This window comes from Taudactylus pleione, unplaced genomic scaffold (genome assembly GCF_031769625.1).
Source record: "Taudactylus pleione unplaced genomic scaffold, aTauple2 ptg001250l, whole genome shotgun sequence".
In the NCBI taxonomy this organism is placed as follows: domain Eukaryota; kingdom Metazoa; phylum Chordata; class Amphibia; order Anura; family Myobatrachidae; genus Taudactylus; species Taudactylus pleione.
This window is the reverse complement of record NW_028285650.1, coordinates 135,660-152,355: the sequence shown is the minus strand read 5'-3', so window position 1 is coordinate 152,355 and position 16,696 is coordinate 135,660. Positions and strand designations below refer to the sequence as shown.

The 16,696-nt window shown below is 45.1% G+C and overlaps 1 protein-coding gene across 1 annotated transcript in view; it reads right to left on the bottom strand.

Annotated features, from left to right (window-relative positions):
* The window catches only part of LOC148450939 (alpha-tectorin-like), a 69,334-nt gene extending 53,621 nt beyond the window's left edge, over positions 1–15,713 (bottom strand). The window contains exons 1-5 of the mRNA XM_088462490.1: positions 15,630–15,713; positions 13,898–13,962; positions 13,770–13,808; positions 8,386–8,516; positions 1,294–1,575 (exon numbers count right to left, since the gene is read on the bottom strand). Coding sequence (XP_088318616.1) covers positions 1,294–1,575; positions 8,386–8,516; positions 13,770–13,808; positions 13,898–13,940 — 495 coding nt within the window. The 5' untranslated portion in view covers positions 13,941–13,962; positions 15,630–15,713. The remainder of the gene's footprint in view (positions 1–1,293; positions 1,576–8,385; positions 8,517–13,769; positions 13,809–13,897; positions 13,963–15,629) is intronic.
* Positions 15,714–16,696: the final 983 nt, after the last annotated feature.

Sequence of the window (16,696 nt, the reverse complement as noted above, 5' to 3'; positions counted from 1 at the left end):
GGTTCTACTCACTAAGCCTTGGAGAGAGATAAACTACCAATCAATCAGCTCCTGACTGTCATTTTTCAGGAGATAAAGTGGATGGAGATAATTTACCAACCAATCAGCTCCTGTGACTTTACAAAGCCGTGTAAAGTTAGGAACTGATTGGTTGGTACTTTATATCTTTATCTCCTGAAAAATGACAGTTAGGAGCGGATTGGTTGGTACTTTATCTCTCTCCAAGGCTTAGTGATTAGACCCCATAGATTCAGATATAAATGTATTATATAGTTTTAGTAAGTTATATTCTCCTTAATACATAACAGAGAGCTGCAGGTGTATTATTTAGCACAGTAACACACAGCCTTTAATATATCACATAATAACTGTATTGGTGCATTCAGACATTACACATCATATACAGCTGTTACATCCTCATTAGGTCTCATAAACTGGACAAATACAGAACAGATTCATTTAGTTGTGACCTGTCACCAGCTTATCATCCCATAACGGTATGTGATTTGTGCCCGCACCTCCCGTATACCGTGAAGCCTCTTGTGGCTAAATGAGTCAGGCCCTGATTCAGAGCCAGACACAGTGACAGAGCGATCGCTCTGAATCAGGGCCCTCCTTCCTGATTTTTAGAGCGGCCTCCTGGCTGCTCATATAGCTGTAGGTGACCACCCACAGCTTTAGCGAGCGGCCAGGAAGATGGTCGCGATAGTCAAGACCATCGCGACCATCGGGCTTGCAACCAGACCCTTGTGATCTCGTTGCCGCAAGCCCTAGTGCTTTCGGCTCAAACAGAGCTGAGAGCACTCCCACTGACATCACTTGGGAACGCCTCCATCTGGGCAGCCATGCCTCCAGCACGCCCACCAAAGGGGTCGTGTTGTCACTCAACTTCGACAGCACGCCCCCTTTGGTACGAGACCCGGAGTGACGGTTTGCCCGTCGCTATCCGGGTCTCGCGCATGCGCACGACAGAGCCGGCTCAGTCGTGCGCATGCGCACTGGGCCAACATCGACCAGATTGTGAGCGGGTCTGAATCAGGCCCTCAGCCCCATAGATACTACACTAGCAGATTACAGAATTTATAATAGATATAATATTCCTGCACCTGAAGTTGTGGCTGGATATCTGCAATTGATCACCTTCCCTTGTGTCCTACGTGCTTTATTCGGATACTACATTATATAATCATTATTTATTTTATAATATTCCATGGAAATAACAGACAGATGTTTATGCTTTATTACAGTATATTGCAGATAACATTGATGGTGATGAGATCGGACATTACTGACCTTTGTAGATGCTGAACCATAATAGGCCACTTTGTCCCAAGTGGCGATAAACGCCCATGTCGCTACGTAATGTTTGTGTGGCAGGTGCCTCGCCATATCCCGTGTTATCTTCTGCAGTATAGCGGGGTCTGTTGTCTCCTTATAGTACACAAAACCACCCAAGTCATTATCCACGTCTCCCCAGAAAGGGGTGATGAAGGTCTCCCCATTTGTAAGAGGGAACGCATCCGGGGTATACTTTGTCACAGCACTTTTGAACGAAATCACCCCATTGTTGTTCACCTAGAGACAGAGAGAAGGTGACACATTTTACCAGTTTATGCCGATGCCTAGAAAACAGAAAGAAAGATTCATTCTCTCCTACAACACATCCTTGTTTCAGGTTAAGGATACAGATGGTTCCAGACTAAGGGCCTGATTCAGACCCACTCGCGAGCGACTGTCCGCTCGCAAGTGGGTCGATGTTATGGACTGAGCATGCGCACGACGGAGGGAGCATGCTCCGGCTCGCAAATTCGATGGTCGCGATGGTCTCGACCATCGCGACCATCACAATGCACGCTCGTATAGCCTGTGGGTGGTGACCCACAGCTATACGAGCGTCCAGGAGGACGCTCCATGAAAATGGAGCCCAGCCCTCATTCAGAGTGTGCGCTCTGCTCAGAGCGTATGGCTCTGAATGAGGGCCTAAGTACACTTCTGTTTAATCCAGTCCCCCCATTATTTGTCAGGTCTTGTAAATGATTAATCTGGTAATCTCTGTAATACACTCTATGTCGGATGTAGTAGAGGATATTTTTGCTACTGCACTTGTATCCAAGTCGCATGGCGCATGTATGTTGATTGCGTCCATGCAGAGTCGCAGTTATTATTTCAGACGCACACAGGGAGACATGTAGTTAAAATTTAGTGGGCATTTCTGGTCATTTACCGTGTGATACTCGGATGTATAGGGTGAGGCGCAGTATGGGGTCTCCAAATCTTACCCAATCTGGATAGGTCTCTCAGTTCTGGCTCTGAGAGGTGAGGAGGGGGACACTATGTAGGCAGTTACCATTATATTCCTGCAATAAATATGTTAATGTAATAGGGAAATTGAGTTTTACATAGTTGCAGGGTAAATTGTAGAGTGACAAGGTGATGGATAAAATTGTATTTTATGTGAACAAGTTGCATTTCATCTACATGTACATGTACAAAGTACCAATTAATATCCTCATTTTCCATGATTGCTGTTCACTTGGATGCGACGAGCACACAGCCTGTTCCAGTAAAATAAAACTAAATGTTCATTTCTTTCAAAATGTGGTTTTCTGGGGTGGGTTTAACTGGTAACATTATTGCATGTGGTTAATCTGTATACATTCTCTGAAATAAATTGTAACTTATACTGGAAACCTGTAATGGTAACTGCCTACATAGTGTCCCCCTCCTCACCTCCTTGAGCCAGAACTGAGAGACATATCCAGTTTGGGTAAGATTGGGAGACCCCATACTCTCAACCTAATACATCCGAGTATCACAACTGCGACTCTGCATATCTCGTAATTAAGATACATGCGCCATGCGACTTGGATACAAGTGCAGTAGCAAATATATAATCTGCTACATCTGACAGAGGGCATAATTCAGACCCGCTCGCAAGCGCTGAGCACTCGCAAGCGGGTCGATGTTGCCCAAGTGCGCAAGCGAACTATGGAGGCGGCTCCGTCGTGCGCATGCGCGAGACCCAAATAATGATGGCCAAGCCATCGTTATGGGTCTCGCACCAAAGGGGGCGTGCTGTCGATGGTGATTGACAGCACACCCCCTTTGGTGGGCGTGCCGGGGGTGTGGCAGCCCAAAAGGAGGCTTTCCCATGGGAACGCCTACCATCTGGGGCCGGCCCCACTGACTAGTGATGTCAGTCGGAGTGCTTTTGGCTCTGATAGAGCCAAAAGCACTCCAGGGCTTGTGGCAGCAAGACCCTACCGCAAGGGTCTCATTGCAAGCCTGATGGTCGCGATGGTCTTGACCATCACGACCATCATTTTGGCTGCACGCTATAGTGGTGGGTGGTCACCCACAGCTATGCGAGCGGCCAAGAGGCCGCTCAAAAAGTAAGAGGGCTGGCCCTGATTCAGAGCGAGTGCTCTGTCAGAGCGTCCGGCTCTGAATCAGAGCCATAGAGTGTATTACAGAGATTACCAGATTAATCATTTACAAGACCTGCCAAATAATGGGGGACTGGATTCAACAGAAGTATATTTAGTCCGGAACCATCTGTATCCTTAACCTGAAACAAGGATGTGTTGAAAATCGGCCTTTCTACCTATATATCTGTCTGTTATTAACCAATGTTGTTCTATTAATGTTCCAATTGTAAAGCACAATGGAATATGCTGCGCTATATAAGAAACTGTTAATAAAATAAATGAAATAAATAGTTGACAACAATAAAGTCCAGTGCTTTCTGTAGAGGTGGTGCACTTTAAGGGATTGCCCTGTATTATTTCCACAACAATAAAGTCCAGCACTTTCTGTAGAGGTGGTGCACTTTAAGGGATTGCCCTGTGTTATTTCCACAACAATAAAGTCCCTCACTTTCTGTAGAGGTGGTGCACTTTAAGGGATTGCCCTGTGTTATTTCCACAACAATAAAGTCCAGCACTTTCTGTAGAGGTGGTGCACTTTAAGGGATTTCCCTGTGTTATTTCCACAACAATAAAGTCCCTCACTTTCTGTAGAGGTGGTGCACTTTAAGGGATTGCTCTGTGTTATTTCCACAACAATAAAGTCCAGCACTTTCTGTACAGATGGTGCACTTTAAGGAATTGCCCTGTTTTGTTTCAACTAGTGGAGAATGTTATAACAGATGCTGATGGGGAGCAAGCTGCAAACCGCTGCTCAGGTTAGTTTGCATAGAAACATCCGATTGTCCATTTATTATACAATGGTTTCAATAAATGCAATGTGACAAATTAGTTGAGTCTCCTGAATTTTTATAAACTGTCTTATTAAACTCTGTTTGTTGACCTGCAAACTGATTTTATAGCTCAAGTAGGGATTGTAGTTTAAAACACTGAAATTCCTTACTATGCAATGATGGCTGGCTAAATTCCTGTAGAATACTATGTTACTTATCTCCTGACTTTATCAAGCTGAGAGGTAATAGCATGTACTGTAGGTGTCTATATTTGTGACAGTGAAAAGGGATTTTGCAAGCATTTATAGAGGGTAGCATCTCTCTCTACTCTTCCTGTCTGTAGTTATGTATGGACTGTGTAATAGCTGTTGTACCATCACAAGGTATTCAGGTCCCCTCCCTCTCTGTTAATAGCAGCATGTTGAGGAGAAACATAAAGTACACAGATCAGTTATATCCATTTATGCTTCTGCTATTAAAAAATTAATCAAAGGGTTAAATTAAAAATAGAATTCACATGGGGTACACCCCCCCACCCAAGCATAACCAGCCCTGTACTTTTTGAGCTGGTAATGGTTTAAAATCTGGGGGAAAAAACATAGGGGTCCCCATATTTTTAGAACGATCACTGGGCTTCACTAGCAGGAGGTAGAGGAGACAATGACTTGATTAGTTCCCCGGCCAAAGCATTCTCCCCCCTAACTAGTCAGCCCAGGCTGGGATTCCTTGGGGTGGAGGGGTGAGTGCATGTGTAATAAACTATTACAACCTACGATGAACGTGTCATGTCATTATTTTAATGTTTATTTTACAGGGGGACTAGAGGTACCATTGGGCCCTTAACGCCCAACATGCTGGTACCTGTGGTTCTCCAAGTAAGGGCACTTTATTGTTTTTTTTTTAATTTAACACTTTAAATACACTTTTCACAGAAAACCCTGCACAGATCTCACTAATCCATGCAGGATTCATATGAATATGATCCTCTATTCATTTTGTGCATTGATTAGTAATTTGGGTTCAAGTTTCAATATGAATTAGTAGAGCAAAGTTGTGATTTGCAGTGATGTCGATGTTATTCCAAGGATGTTTGCTCTGATGGTGAGATGAAGTGATTTGGTTTGTGAATTAGGGCTTGACATACAATATCTATGCACATTGGGCCTGATTCAGACCCACTCGCGAGCGGCTGTCCGCTCGCAAGTGGGTCGATGTTCTGCACTGAGCATGCGCATGACGGTGGGAGCTCCGTCGTGCGCATGCGCCAGACGCGACGAGCGAAGGAAAGTCCTTCGCTCATTGTGTCTGATCAAAGGGGGCGTGCTGTCGATGTTGATTGACAGCATGCCCCCTTTGGTGGGCGTGCCGGGGGCGTGCCTCCCTGACGGGGGCGTTCCCAAGGGAATGCCTACCGTCAGAAGCCGGCCCACTGACATCACTAGTGATGTCAGTGGGAGTGATTTTGGCTCTGATAGAGCCAAAATCACTCCGGGCCTTGCGGTTGAAAACCTCAACCACAGGCTCCGGCTCGCAGTTTCGATGGTCGCGATGGTCACGACCATCGCGGCCATCAAACTGCACGCTCGTATAGGCTGTGGGTGGTGACCCACAGCTATACAAGCGTCCAGGAGGATGCTCCATTTTTATGGAGGGCGGCCCTCATTCAGAGCGTGCGCTCTGCTCAGAGCGTACGGCTCTGAATGAGGGCCTTTGCTCCTTAATAAATATCTGATTTGCTAAATCGGGGCTTTATAACTGAAAAACAGCAAATCTTTAGACTTTTAGTATGAATAACAGCAATTCCTATGCTGGATAAATATACTGCTTGCTACTCTCTACAGCTAATTATCTGCTAGTGCTGCAACTGGAAGGTAACTGTGGTGCAGGGCTGTGATGGGTAATTTTCTACAGACCCCTCTCTTGTCGACTGCTCTGGACTTTCAGACGGGGATTGTCGTGTCACTGTCTCTCCACCCCAATAACTGCTTCCCTGGGAAGGACCCGATTCCTCAGCCTGTTGAGGGGTGAATGAAGATCCTCCTTACTGGTGGCCTCCAGTGGTATGAGGTCCACCTTGAGGTGAGTGAAAGGAAGGCTAGCTCCGGTCTCCTCTGCCCACCTCTGGTTCCACCTTCTCCAGCTGCTATAGTTGAAACTCTGGAGGGCAGTATGTCTCACTGTGTTGTAGCCCAGCAGTTGCTGCCTGGAACACGTCACTGTCAGCTGCCGATAAGTTTCCTTAGGTAGCTTCATTGTTGTTAACCTCATCATGGCTGGTACAAGACAGGGTAACCTCCAAAAATATTTTTAACATATATGAATGACACACCATATGAAAGGTAACCAATCACCGGGGGTAACAGTGTGAGACTACTTCCAGCTCGTTTTAACATATCAAAATATACATCATGCGATATAATCATATTTTAAACAGAGATACTAATTCAGAGATGTCTGACTCCTCCTCCTCCTGTCTGACTCCTCCTCCTTCTGTCTCACACCTCCTCCTTCTGTCTCACACCAACCTCCTGTTTGACACCTCCTCCTCCTGTCTGACACCTCCTCCCCCTGTCTGATGTCTCCTCTTGTCTGATGTCTCCTCCTGTCTGACACCTCCTTCTGTCTGACACCTCCTCCTCCTGTCTGATGTCTCCTCCTGTCTGATGTCTCCTCCTGTCTGACTCCTCCTCCTGTCTGACTCCTCCTCCTCCTGTCTGACTCCTCCTCCTCCTGTCTGACACCTCCTTCTGTCTCACACCTCCTCCTTCTGTCTCACGCCTCCTCCTTCTGTCTCACGCCTCCTCCTCCTTCTGTCTGACTCCTCCTCCTCCTGTCTGACACCTCCTCCTCCTGTCTGACACCTCCTCCTCCTGTCTGACACTTCCTTCTGTCTCACACCTCCTCCTTCTGTCTCTGTCTTTAGAATATTGCCCCATAAGACAGCTATACATTGTATGTAATACAACTGGGGAACACTGAGAAGGACGAGGAACCAGGAACATTAGTCATCAGTAAGTAGCACAGTGCCAGGCAGGAAGACTGGCATATATTCCCACAGCGTCGCCAGCTCACACTCTATTACATTTAGCCCATTGTATCTGATCAGTGTAATAATTATAATTGTCACTAGAGGAGGAGATTATTGTGGTCATTGATCCAGACAATTTTTCAAATTGTAATTTTTTGGGGTCAGAAATGACACTAAACTTTGTCTTTTCTTCTTAAGTTTAGATGAACTTTTACATTGATGTTATATTGCTGTCACCCCTGTATTATTGCTGTCACCCCTGTATTATTGTTGTCACCCCTGTATTATTGCTGTCACCCCTGTATTAATACGGACATGTTTCCTCTGTATTCAGCCTTTTACTTTTCCCACCTGGATGTTATACTTCTACAGACTACACATCCTGCCATATGTAACCTACGCAGTGCGCCCAAGATGGCTGCCTCGGATGGTGCTGCCATGGGCAGGATGAGAAACCTTCGGATCTATACGAGCAGTGCCTATCACACCACACATGTGTCAGTGACCTGTATTTGTTCCTTGTACGATATCTCACACACTGTCACCATCGTAGTGCGCCCAGGTTGGCTGCCTCACCTGGTGCACCCGTGGGCGGGATGAATAGTACTTGGATTTGTTGGCTATGTAAGGTCCCTGCTCTTAGATTTAGCATGCTGTCATTTCTCCATTTTGTGTTATCTTTCCTAAGTGTTACCTATTCCACCCAGGGTAACCTATGTAGCTTGCCGAAAATGGCTGCCTCGCCTGGTACCCTCCATGAGTGGTATATATAACCCTGTTATTACCCAAAATGGCTCCACCAACCCTACATTATGTTTTTGGGACCCATTAAGTTGACTGTTTTTAGTTTGTTTTCTTCTTTCTGTAATACTAAACCCCTGTGTTAGGTTTCTGATGTTATAAAGCGGCTCTGAGTCCTGATGGGGAAAAGCGCTATATAATGAAATGTATTATTATTATTATTATTATTATTATTATTATTATTATAATATCGGTAACTGCCAGGTCCAGGTCTTTCCCTGGATTTCCGCAGCTGGAATACCTGGATGTTACATCTGTGTCTTTTCCAGCAGCTTTAACCCTCAATTATATTACAGAAGATGAAAAAACAAACAGCTGAAGTGACTGGGTGAAGGAGATGGTGATGGGTCCTACTTACATAGAGAATTTTATATTCCTTCCCAAAGAATTTAAAGGTAATAGAGAGGGGGACTTCACCGGATGTGCCGTCATCTTCTACTGGGGTCATTTTGTCACCCTGAGCTGGTCCATACGGATAGAGAAGGTTATCTAGAGGGTGGGAAAGAGGAAATAACTCAGCAGGAGGAGATCTGTGAGCGAGATGCCATATACTCATATACTCATATATACTCATGTACTCATATACTCATGTACTCATATATACTCATATATACTCATGTACTCATATATACTCATGTACTCATATATACTCATGTACTCATGTACTCATATACTCATATATACTCATGTACTCATATATACTCATGTACTCATATATACTCATGTACTCATATATACTCATGTACTCATATATACTCATGTACTCATATATACTCATGTACTCATGTACTCATATATACTCATGTATGTCCACCTACTGGTACTGTCACCTGCTGGACGAGTTCTATTTAAGAAGTTAAACAGTTTTTGTTTCATTTGTTAGCAAATATAAAATGTTAGATTGCAACAGGGCATACATCAATATATACAGGATAACACACTATTAGGACAGAAAAGCACTTTGTCACAGTAATATACTTTTATTCACAATATAACACTGGGCAGCACACACCTTATAACACTACGGCTAAAGAGTAACTAAAGGTGCCATATGCTGGTGGATACAGTCGCTCAGTCTGACCAGTGTGTGGCCTTGTCTATGACTAATCTGGCCGCATGGAGATCTGACTGATCTGTGTCTTCAGAACCAGCCTTAGGAGGACACAACTAGCGCAGACAGACAATGACTGCACTCAGGGCCTGATTCAGAGACAGACGCTCTGAACGAGTGCTCGCTCTGAATCAGGGCGTTTTTTTTTGGTCGGCCTCCTGTGGGTGACCACCCACAGCTATTGAGAGAGGCCAGGTAGATGGTCGTGATGGTCAAGACCATTGCGACCATCGGGCTTGCGACAAGACCCTTGTGGTAGAGTCTCGTAGCCACAAGCCCCAGAGAGCTTCTGGCTCTAATAGAGCCGGGAGCTATCCCACTGACATCACTGGTGATGTCAGTAGGGCCGCCCACAAACGGCAGGCATTCCTTCGGGAACGCCTCCGTTTGGCCAGCCATCCCCTCTACCCGCCTACTAAACAGGGCGAGCTGTCAATCACCATCGACAGCTCGCCCCCTTTGGTGCGAGACCCGATGCAACGGAGCACCCGTCGCTAGCCAGGTCTCGTGCATTCGTATGACGGAGCCGGCTCCGTCGTGCGCATGCCCAGTGGGCAAACATCGACCCGTTGCGAGCACTCACCACTTGCGACCGGGTCTGAATCAGACCCTCAGCTCACACGATGTGACCACAGGGCCTGATTCAGAGCCGCTCGTAAGCGGCCGCTCGTTCGCTCCGAGCGATGTTCGCACATCTGCGCATGCGTATGGGTCGTAATGCACATGCGCCAACCAGTCATTGGCATTTTCTCAACAATATATACAGAAGGCCATCACAGATGCATGTAAAGGAGGGGTTAAACCAAATTCCTATATCATGTAGGGTGTATGGCTCCTTTGCTGGTCCATTAGAGAGTGCTGGGGAAATCTGTTTGTTTTTTGTAGTCATCTGTGATGGGCCTATATATTGATTGACCATCTGCCATTCTGTGTATAATATCACTGGTGAAGAAAAAACACAATATATATAATATTTATTATTAAAGTGGATACATAGAACTGTGGCCCAGATTTATTAACGAGTGATATTGTTATCACTCTTTACTAATCCTAAATGATGAACCAACCAACCAGCTCCTCTCATGTGTTTTATAACTGACAGGTAGGAGCAAAATGTAAGATTAATAACAAGAATATTACCCGTTATTAAATCTGTGCCTGTATAGTATCTGAAAAGGATTGGCCCATAAAACATTTAGATTGTGTCTGTTTATGATTGTGTGTGTATGTCTATTTAAGGGGCATATTTAATTGGGTGCGAGAAAATCACAAAACCAGCACCTGCAAGGTTTTTACTGCACGTGCAATGAGGTGCGAGGTTTTCCTGCAGGTGCAATGAGGTGCGAGGTGTTTCCTGCAGGTGCGATTAGGTGCAAGGTTTTCCTGCAGGTGCGATTAGGTGCAAGGTTTTCCTGCAGGTGCAATGAGGTGCGAGGTTTTCCTGCAGGTGCGATCAGGTGCGTGGTTTTCCTGCAGGTGAGATTAGGTGCGAGGTTTTCCTGCAGGTGCGATTAGGTGAGAGGTGTTTCCTGCAGGTGAGATTAGGTGCGAGGTTTTCCTGCAGGTGAGATTAGGTGCAAGGTTTTCCTGCAGGTGAGATTAGGTGCGAGGTTTTCCTGAAGGTGAGATTAGGTGCGAGGTTTTCCTGCAGGTGAGATTAGGTGAGAGGTGTTTCCTGCAGGTGCGATTAGGTGAGAGGTGTTTCCTGCAGGTGCGATTAGGTGCGAGGTGTTTCCTGCAGGTGAGATTAGGTGCGAGGTTTTCCTGCAGGTGAGATTAGGTGCGAGGTTTTCCTGCAGGTGCGATTAGGTGCAAGGTTTTCCTGCAGGTGAGATTAGGTGCGAGGTTTTCCTGCGGGTGTGATTAGGTGCGAGGTTTTCCTGCAGGTGCAATTAGGTGCGAGGTTTTCCTGCAGGTGCGATTAGGTGAGAGGTGTTTCCTGCAGGTGCGATTAGGTGAGAGGTGTTTCCTGCAGGTGAGATTAGGTGCAAGGTTTTCCTGCAGGTGAGATTAGGTGCGAGGTTTTCCTGAAGGTGAGATTAGGTGAGAGGTGTTTCCTGCAGGTGAGATTAGGTGCGAGGTTTTCCTGTAGGTGCGATTAGGTGAGAGGTGTTTCCTGCAGGTGAGATTAGGTGCGAGGTTTTCCTGCAGGTGAGATTAGGTGCAAGGTTTTCCTGCAGGTGAGATTAGGTGCGAGGTTTTCCTGAAGGTGAGATTAGGTGCGAGGTTTTCCTGCAGGTGAGATTAGGTGCGAGGTTTTCCTGCAGGTGCGATTAGGTGAGAGGTGTTTCCTGCAGGTGAGATTAGGTGCGAGGTGTTTCCTGCAGGTGAGATTAGGTGCAAGGTTTTCCTGCAGGTGAGATTAGGTGCGAGGTTTTCCTGAAGGTGAGATTAGGTGAGAGGTGTTTCCTGCAGGTGAGATTAGGTGCGAGGTTTTCCTGCAGGTGCGATTAGGTGAGAGGTGTTTCCTGCAGGTGAGATTAGGTGCGAGGTTTTCCTGCAGGTGAGATTAGGTGCAAGGTTTTCCTGCAGGTGAGATTAGGTGCGAGGTTTTCCTGAAGGTGAGATTAGGTGCGAGGTGTTTCCTGCAGGTGAGATTAGGTGCGAGGTTTTCCTGCAGGTGCGATTAGGTGAGAGGTGTTTCCTGCAGGTGAGATTAGGTGCGAGGTGTTTCCTGCAGGTGAGATTAGGTGCGAGGTTTTCCTGCAGGTGCGATTAGGTGCGAGGTTTTCCTGCAGGTGTGATTAGGTGCGAGGTTTTCCTGCAGGTGAGATTAGGTGCGAGGTTTTCCTGCAGGTGCGATTAGGTGCGAGGTTTTCCTGCAGGTGCGATTAGGTGCGAGGTTTTCCTGCAGGTGCGATTAGGTGCCAGGTTTTCCAGCAGGTGAGATTAGGTGCGAGGTTTTACTGCAGGTGCAATTAGGTGCGAGGTGTTTCCTGCAGGTGAGATTAGGTGCGAGGTATCACCCTGTACACTCCATAAAGATGCAGAAACATTGGGGAGCAATGTAGTTGTGCCCGATTAGTCCTAATAAAACTGTTTGGGGTAATGAAGTTGGTGCAATTGCCTCTAATTAGCATCTTTGCACAAGTGGTGAAGAATGGCATAAAGCAGGATTTTTGGGGTGACAATAAGTAATCCTGGCACATTTGGGGTACCTGAGGTGCGAGCATCTTGTAATGTCTGTAAAGTGAAGTTTTAAAAAAAGTGAAAGTCCTCCCCCAAAAAACCACCTGCAATACAAACACACTTGACCCCTTCTTAGTGAACCCCCAGAACCTTATTTCGCTAGTTTGTGAACTTGTCCCCCCACTTTGTGCTTTTTCGCACCCAAATTCAAAGTACTTTTTTGGGGTGTTCTTAAGTTTTTTCAGGATTTTTTTGACAGTTTTCCTTTTGGGGGGCTGTCCTAAGGGTTCTGAGTGGTTCCCCACCTTTGCACCCCAAAACACATTTTTTGCACTTTTTTTTTGTACTTTTCTCCTGCTATTCAGAGGCAAATTTTATTCGCCTATTACATTGCATTGACTTTCTGCGTGCGCGAAAAGCGGATGGAATTGAATACAGACATAGGTTTCCGACAGGCGAAAAGTCGCAATCGGTGATACTTTTTCGTGGATCTTGGCTTTTCGCGTCTAATTGAATATTGGCCTATGTGTGACAGAGTGGGTCTCTCTCACATTCTGAGGAAAGGGTTAACCTCCCTGTAGCCAGGGATTAACCACACCCTTACCTCAATGAAGGTATAAAAACCTGGTAAGTTTAGTTAGTCAGTGGAAATGTGAGGGAGAGGTTGCATCTTCAGCAGCTCTCCTTATGCTGGACAAGCTGAACCATGACTGTGCTGTGAATACTCTGCTGGGTTGAACTGCTGTCTCATGTAAGTTGATTTATTGTTCTGGAACGATGTTTGCCTTATGTAAGAAACCATTACACTTTGACTATGTCTTTGCAACTCTGGAACATACCTGCCTACTCTCCCGGAATGACCAGGAGTCTCCCGAGTATTGGGTGGCACTCCCAGCTCCCTGGAAAAGTAGGCAAATCTCCTGGCCGCCATTACCTCCCTGCTTCACCCCGGACACCCCCCCTTGCTTCACACTGCTGTTAAACCCAGCACTGTGAAGAGGGGGCGTGGCCACAATGATGCAATCCTGTGGTCATGCCCCTGGCCCCACCCCCAATACGTCCTCATCGCCTGGCCATACCGGAAGGAGGGAGCTTAATGTCGGCAAGTATGGCCTGGAATAAAAAGCCTCCTTGTTTACAATACCTCAGTCTCCCATTGGTCGTCTGGACTCACCTGCTGCACTAATACACTGTTTCTTTTATCATACACATATGTCCTCTTTCTCCTGCCCTATAATTAGGCGCGGTCATACATTGTCCGTCCTCCGCTGCCAGAATGGCCATTACATTACAGAATAACATTTTATTCCAATCCTTGTGTCCATAGTCAATGTAAGGATAATTTGGTTGCGCTCATGTCATGTGACTCTATGTACTCACTCAGCGAGCTCCTCCCTGACTCACATCACCTGTATGAGGGCGCTACAGCCGGTTATATAGCAATAAAGAGCGAGTACAACTTACATTCACCTTAATAACATTTGTCTGCCAAATAGCTTTACCTGATTCCGCAGATCCCTGATCAAATGCTGAAATCAAAGCTGGGAAAAGATAAGGTTTATATTAAAGTTTGGCTGAGGCTTATAAACATTGTCACTTTCTGCGCAGTGAGGAACGATACCGCACTTACCCAGCACCAGCAGTAGCGGCGTAAAGCTCCCGATCACCTGCATGACGCCTCAGATCTCTAAGATACTGAGAAAATGATAAAACATAATCTTTACACTATTTATATTGATGTAAATTAGATGTCTCAGGATCTGCTTATTCAAAATCAAATATCACATCTCCTCACCTATTATAATGTACAGAGGTACTCACCCCGAGATCTATGGATTCCTGACATAACTTCACACCCAGCATCACTAATCTGTATGTGCTCTATTCTCTATTATACCAGGATATCTGTATGTGCTCTATTCTCTATTATCCCATATTATCTGTATGTGCTCTATTCTCTATTATCCCATATTATCTGTATGTGCTCTATTCTCTATTATCCCATATTATCTGTATGTGCTCTATTCTCTATTATCCCATATTATCTGTATGTGCTCTATTCTCTATTATCCCATATTATCTGTATGTGCTCTATTCTCTATTATCCCATATTATCTGTATGTGCTCTATTCTCTATTATCCCATATTATCTGTATGTGCTCTATTCTCTATTATCCCATATTATCTGTATGTGCTCTATTCTCTATTATCCCATATTATCTGTATGTGCTCTATTCTCTATTATCCCATATTATCTGTATGTGCTCTATTCTCTATTATCCCATATTATCTGTATGTGCTCTATTCTCTATTATCCCATATTATCTGTATGTGCTCTATTCTCTATTATCCCATATTATCTGTATGTGCTCTATTCTCTATTATCCCATATTATCTGTATGTGCTCTATTCTCTATTATCCCATATTATCTGTATGTGCTCTATTCTCTATTATCCCATATTATCTGTATGTGCTCTATTCTCTATTATCCCATATTATCTGTATGTGCTCTATTCTCTATTATCCCATATTATCTGTATGTGCTCTATTCTCTATTATACCATATTATCTGTATGTGCTCTATTCTCTATTATACCAGGATATCTTTATGATTGATAAAAGGCATTTACAGATTGTTTTGAATATTTATGGTGTCTTGTAACAAAATTCAGAATTCAATAAGTTCTGTAACACAATAATTGTACTGTGTGATACAAATGTTGCAGTTCCCCCGTTACTACAGCAGGGAACCTGTTACATTTACATGCTGATAAGATACAAGGTTTTTGTTATTACACAAACTGTATCAAACTACACAAACTTTATCCTTATACTGTAATGTAGCTCTGAGCTAGGACACGTCCCTCCCACATCTTACTCTCTGAACATTGTACATCTGCCCCCTGCAGTGCAGCACGATGTTACCCAGGGGCACAGTTACTGGCTCTATCAGAGTCAGGGTATCGCAAATGCAGGGCAGCTTTATCCTTATACTGTAATGTAGCTCTGAGCTAGGACATGTCCCTCCTACATCTAACTTTCTGCACATTATACATCTGCCCCCTGCAGTGCAGCACGGTGTTACCCAGGGGCACAGTTACTGGCACTACCAGAGTCAGGGTATCACACATGCTGGGCAGCTTTATCCTTACACTGTAATGTAGCTCTGAGCTAGGACACGTCCCTCCCACATCTATCTCTCTGCACATTGTACATCTGCCCCCTGCAGTGCAGCACGGTGTTACCCAGGGGCACAGTTACTGGCACTACCAGAGTCAGGGTATCACACATGCTGGGCAGCTTTATCCTTATACTGTAATGTAGCTCTGAGCTAGGACTTTTTTTGCCATAATCCACTTACACTGTATCAGACCCTCCAACATGACCCCTCTCATGCGGTACACAATGCTCTGCTCCAGGACTTCCACCTAATGTATGATTGCAGCCACCTGTGGTGAAACATCCTTCTCATCATATAACTAGCTCAGTACAGGTGTCTGCAATCATACATTAGGTGGAAGTCCTGGAGCAGAGCATTGTGTACCGCATGAGAGGGGTCATGTTGGAGGGTAGGCTGTGTATACTGTCATAGTACTACAGAATACTTCAATTCAATATATATATATATTATTGTACAGTGTTATTTGTAGACTAATGGTGCATACACACTGTCAGATCTGTCAGATGAACGATTTTACCAAAGATTTGAACTATGAACGATTTTTGACTGCATTAAAATGAATGGAATCGTCCAAAGTCTGACTGCAAACACGTCAGATGTCAGATATCGTTATCGGACCATCGGGAATGCGCATCGTTCATCGGTCAGGCATGTCACATATCTCAGATTTTCCTTCAGATATGAACAATTTTTTAAATCTTTATCGTTCAGATCTGAAGAAAAATCTGACCGTGTGTATGCACCACTAGGGGGGACTCAATTACCTGCGTTACCCTGTATACCGGGCTTAATGCAGCTAAATGCAATGTAACGCTGACAGCTGCAGGTTTTTACTTTCCAATTAGCAGCACAAATTGAGCCACATTAATTTTCCGTGGGATTTAATGCAGCTTTTTTCTCATTCCCTGAGCAGGTCAGAGGTTTGGGAAAATTCCTATTTTAAAGGTAAAAATGTCAGACCTTTGTTCAGAACTTCTGGGACCCCTCCCCCCTAATAATTAATTAGGCATTTAGTGTTTACATTTTTAATTTGCTTCATTTGGTCAATGACATGCTACGGTAATTTTGGGCTGATTCTGTAGTAGTGGGTTAAAGGTTGCAGGACTGGTATATGGGGGTGCTGTATGGATGGGACTGGTGTATGGGGGTGCTGTATGGATGGGACTGGTGCAGGGCCGTCGCTATAGGGTAGTGTGACCTGTGCCGTGGCACAGAGCACCGCAGGGCAGGGGGCGCTGTTTGGGTCT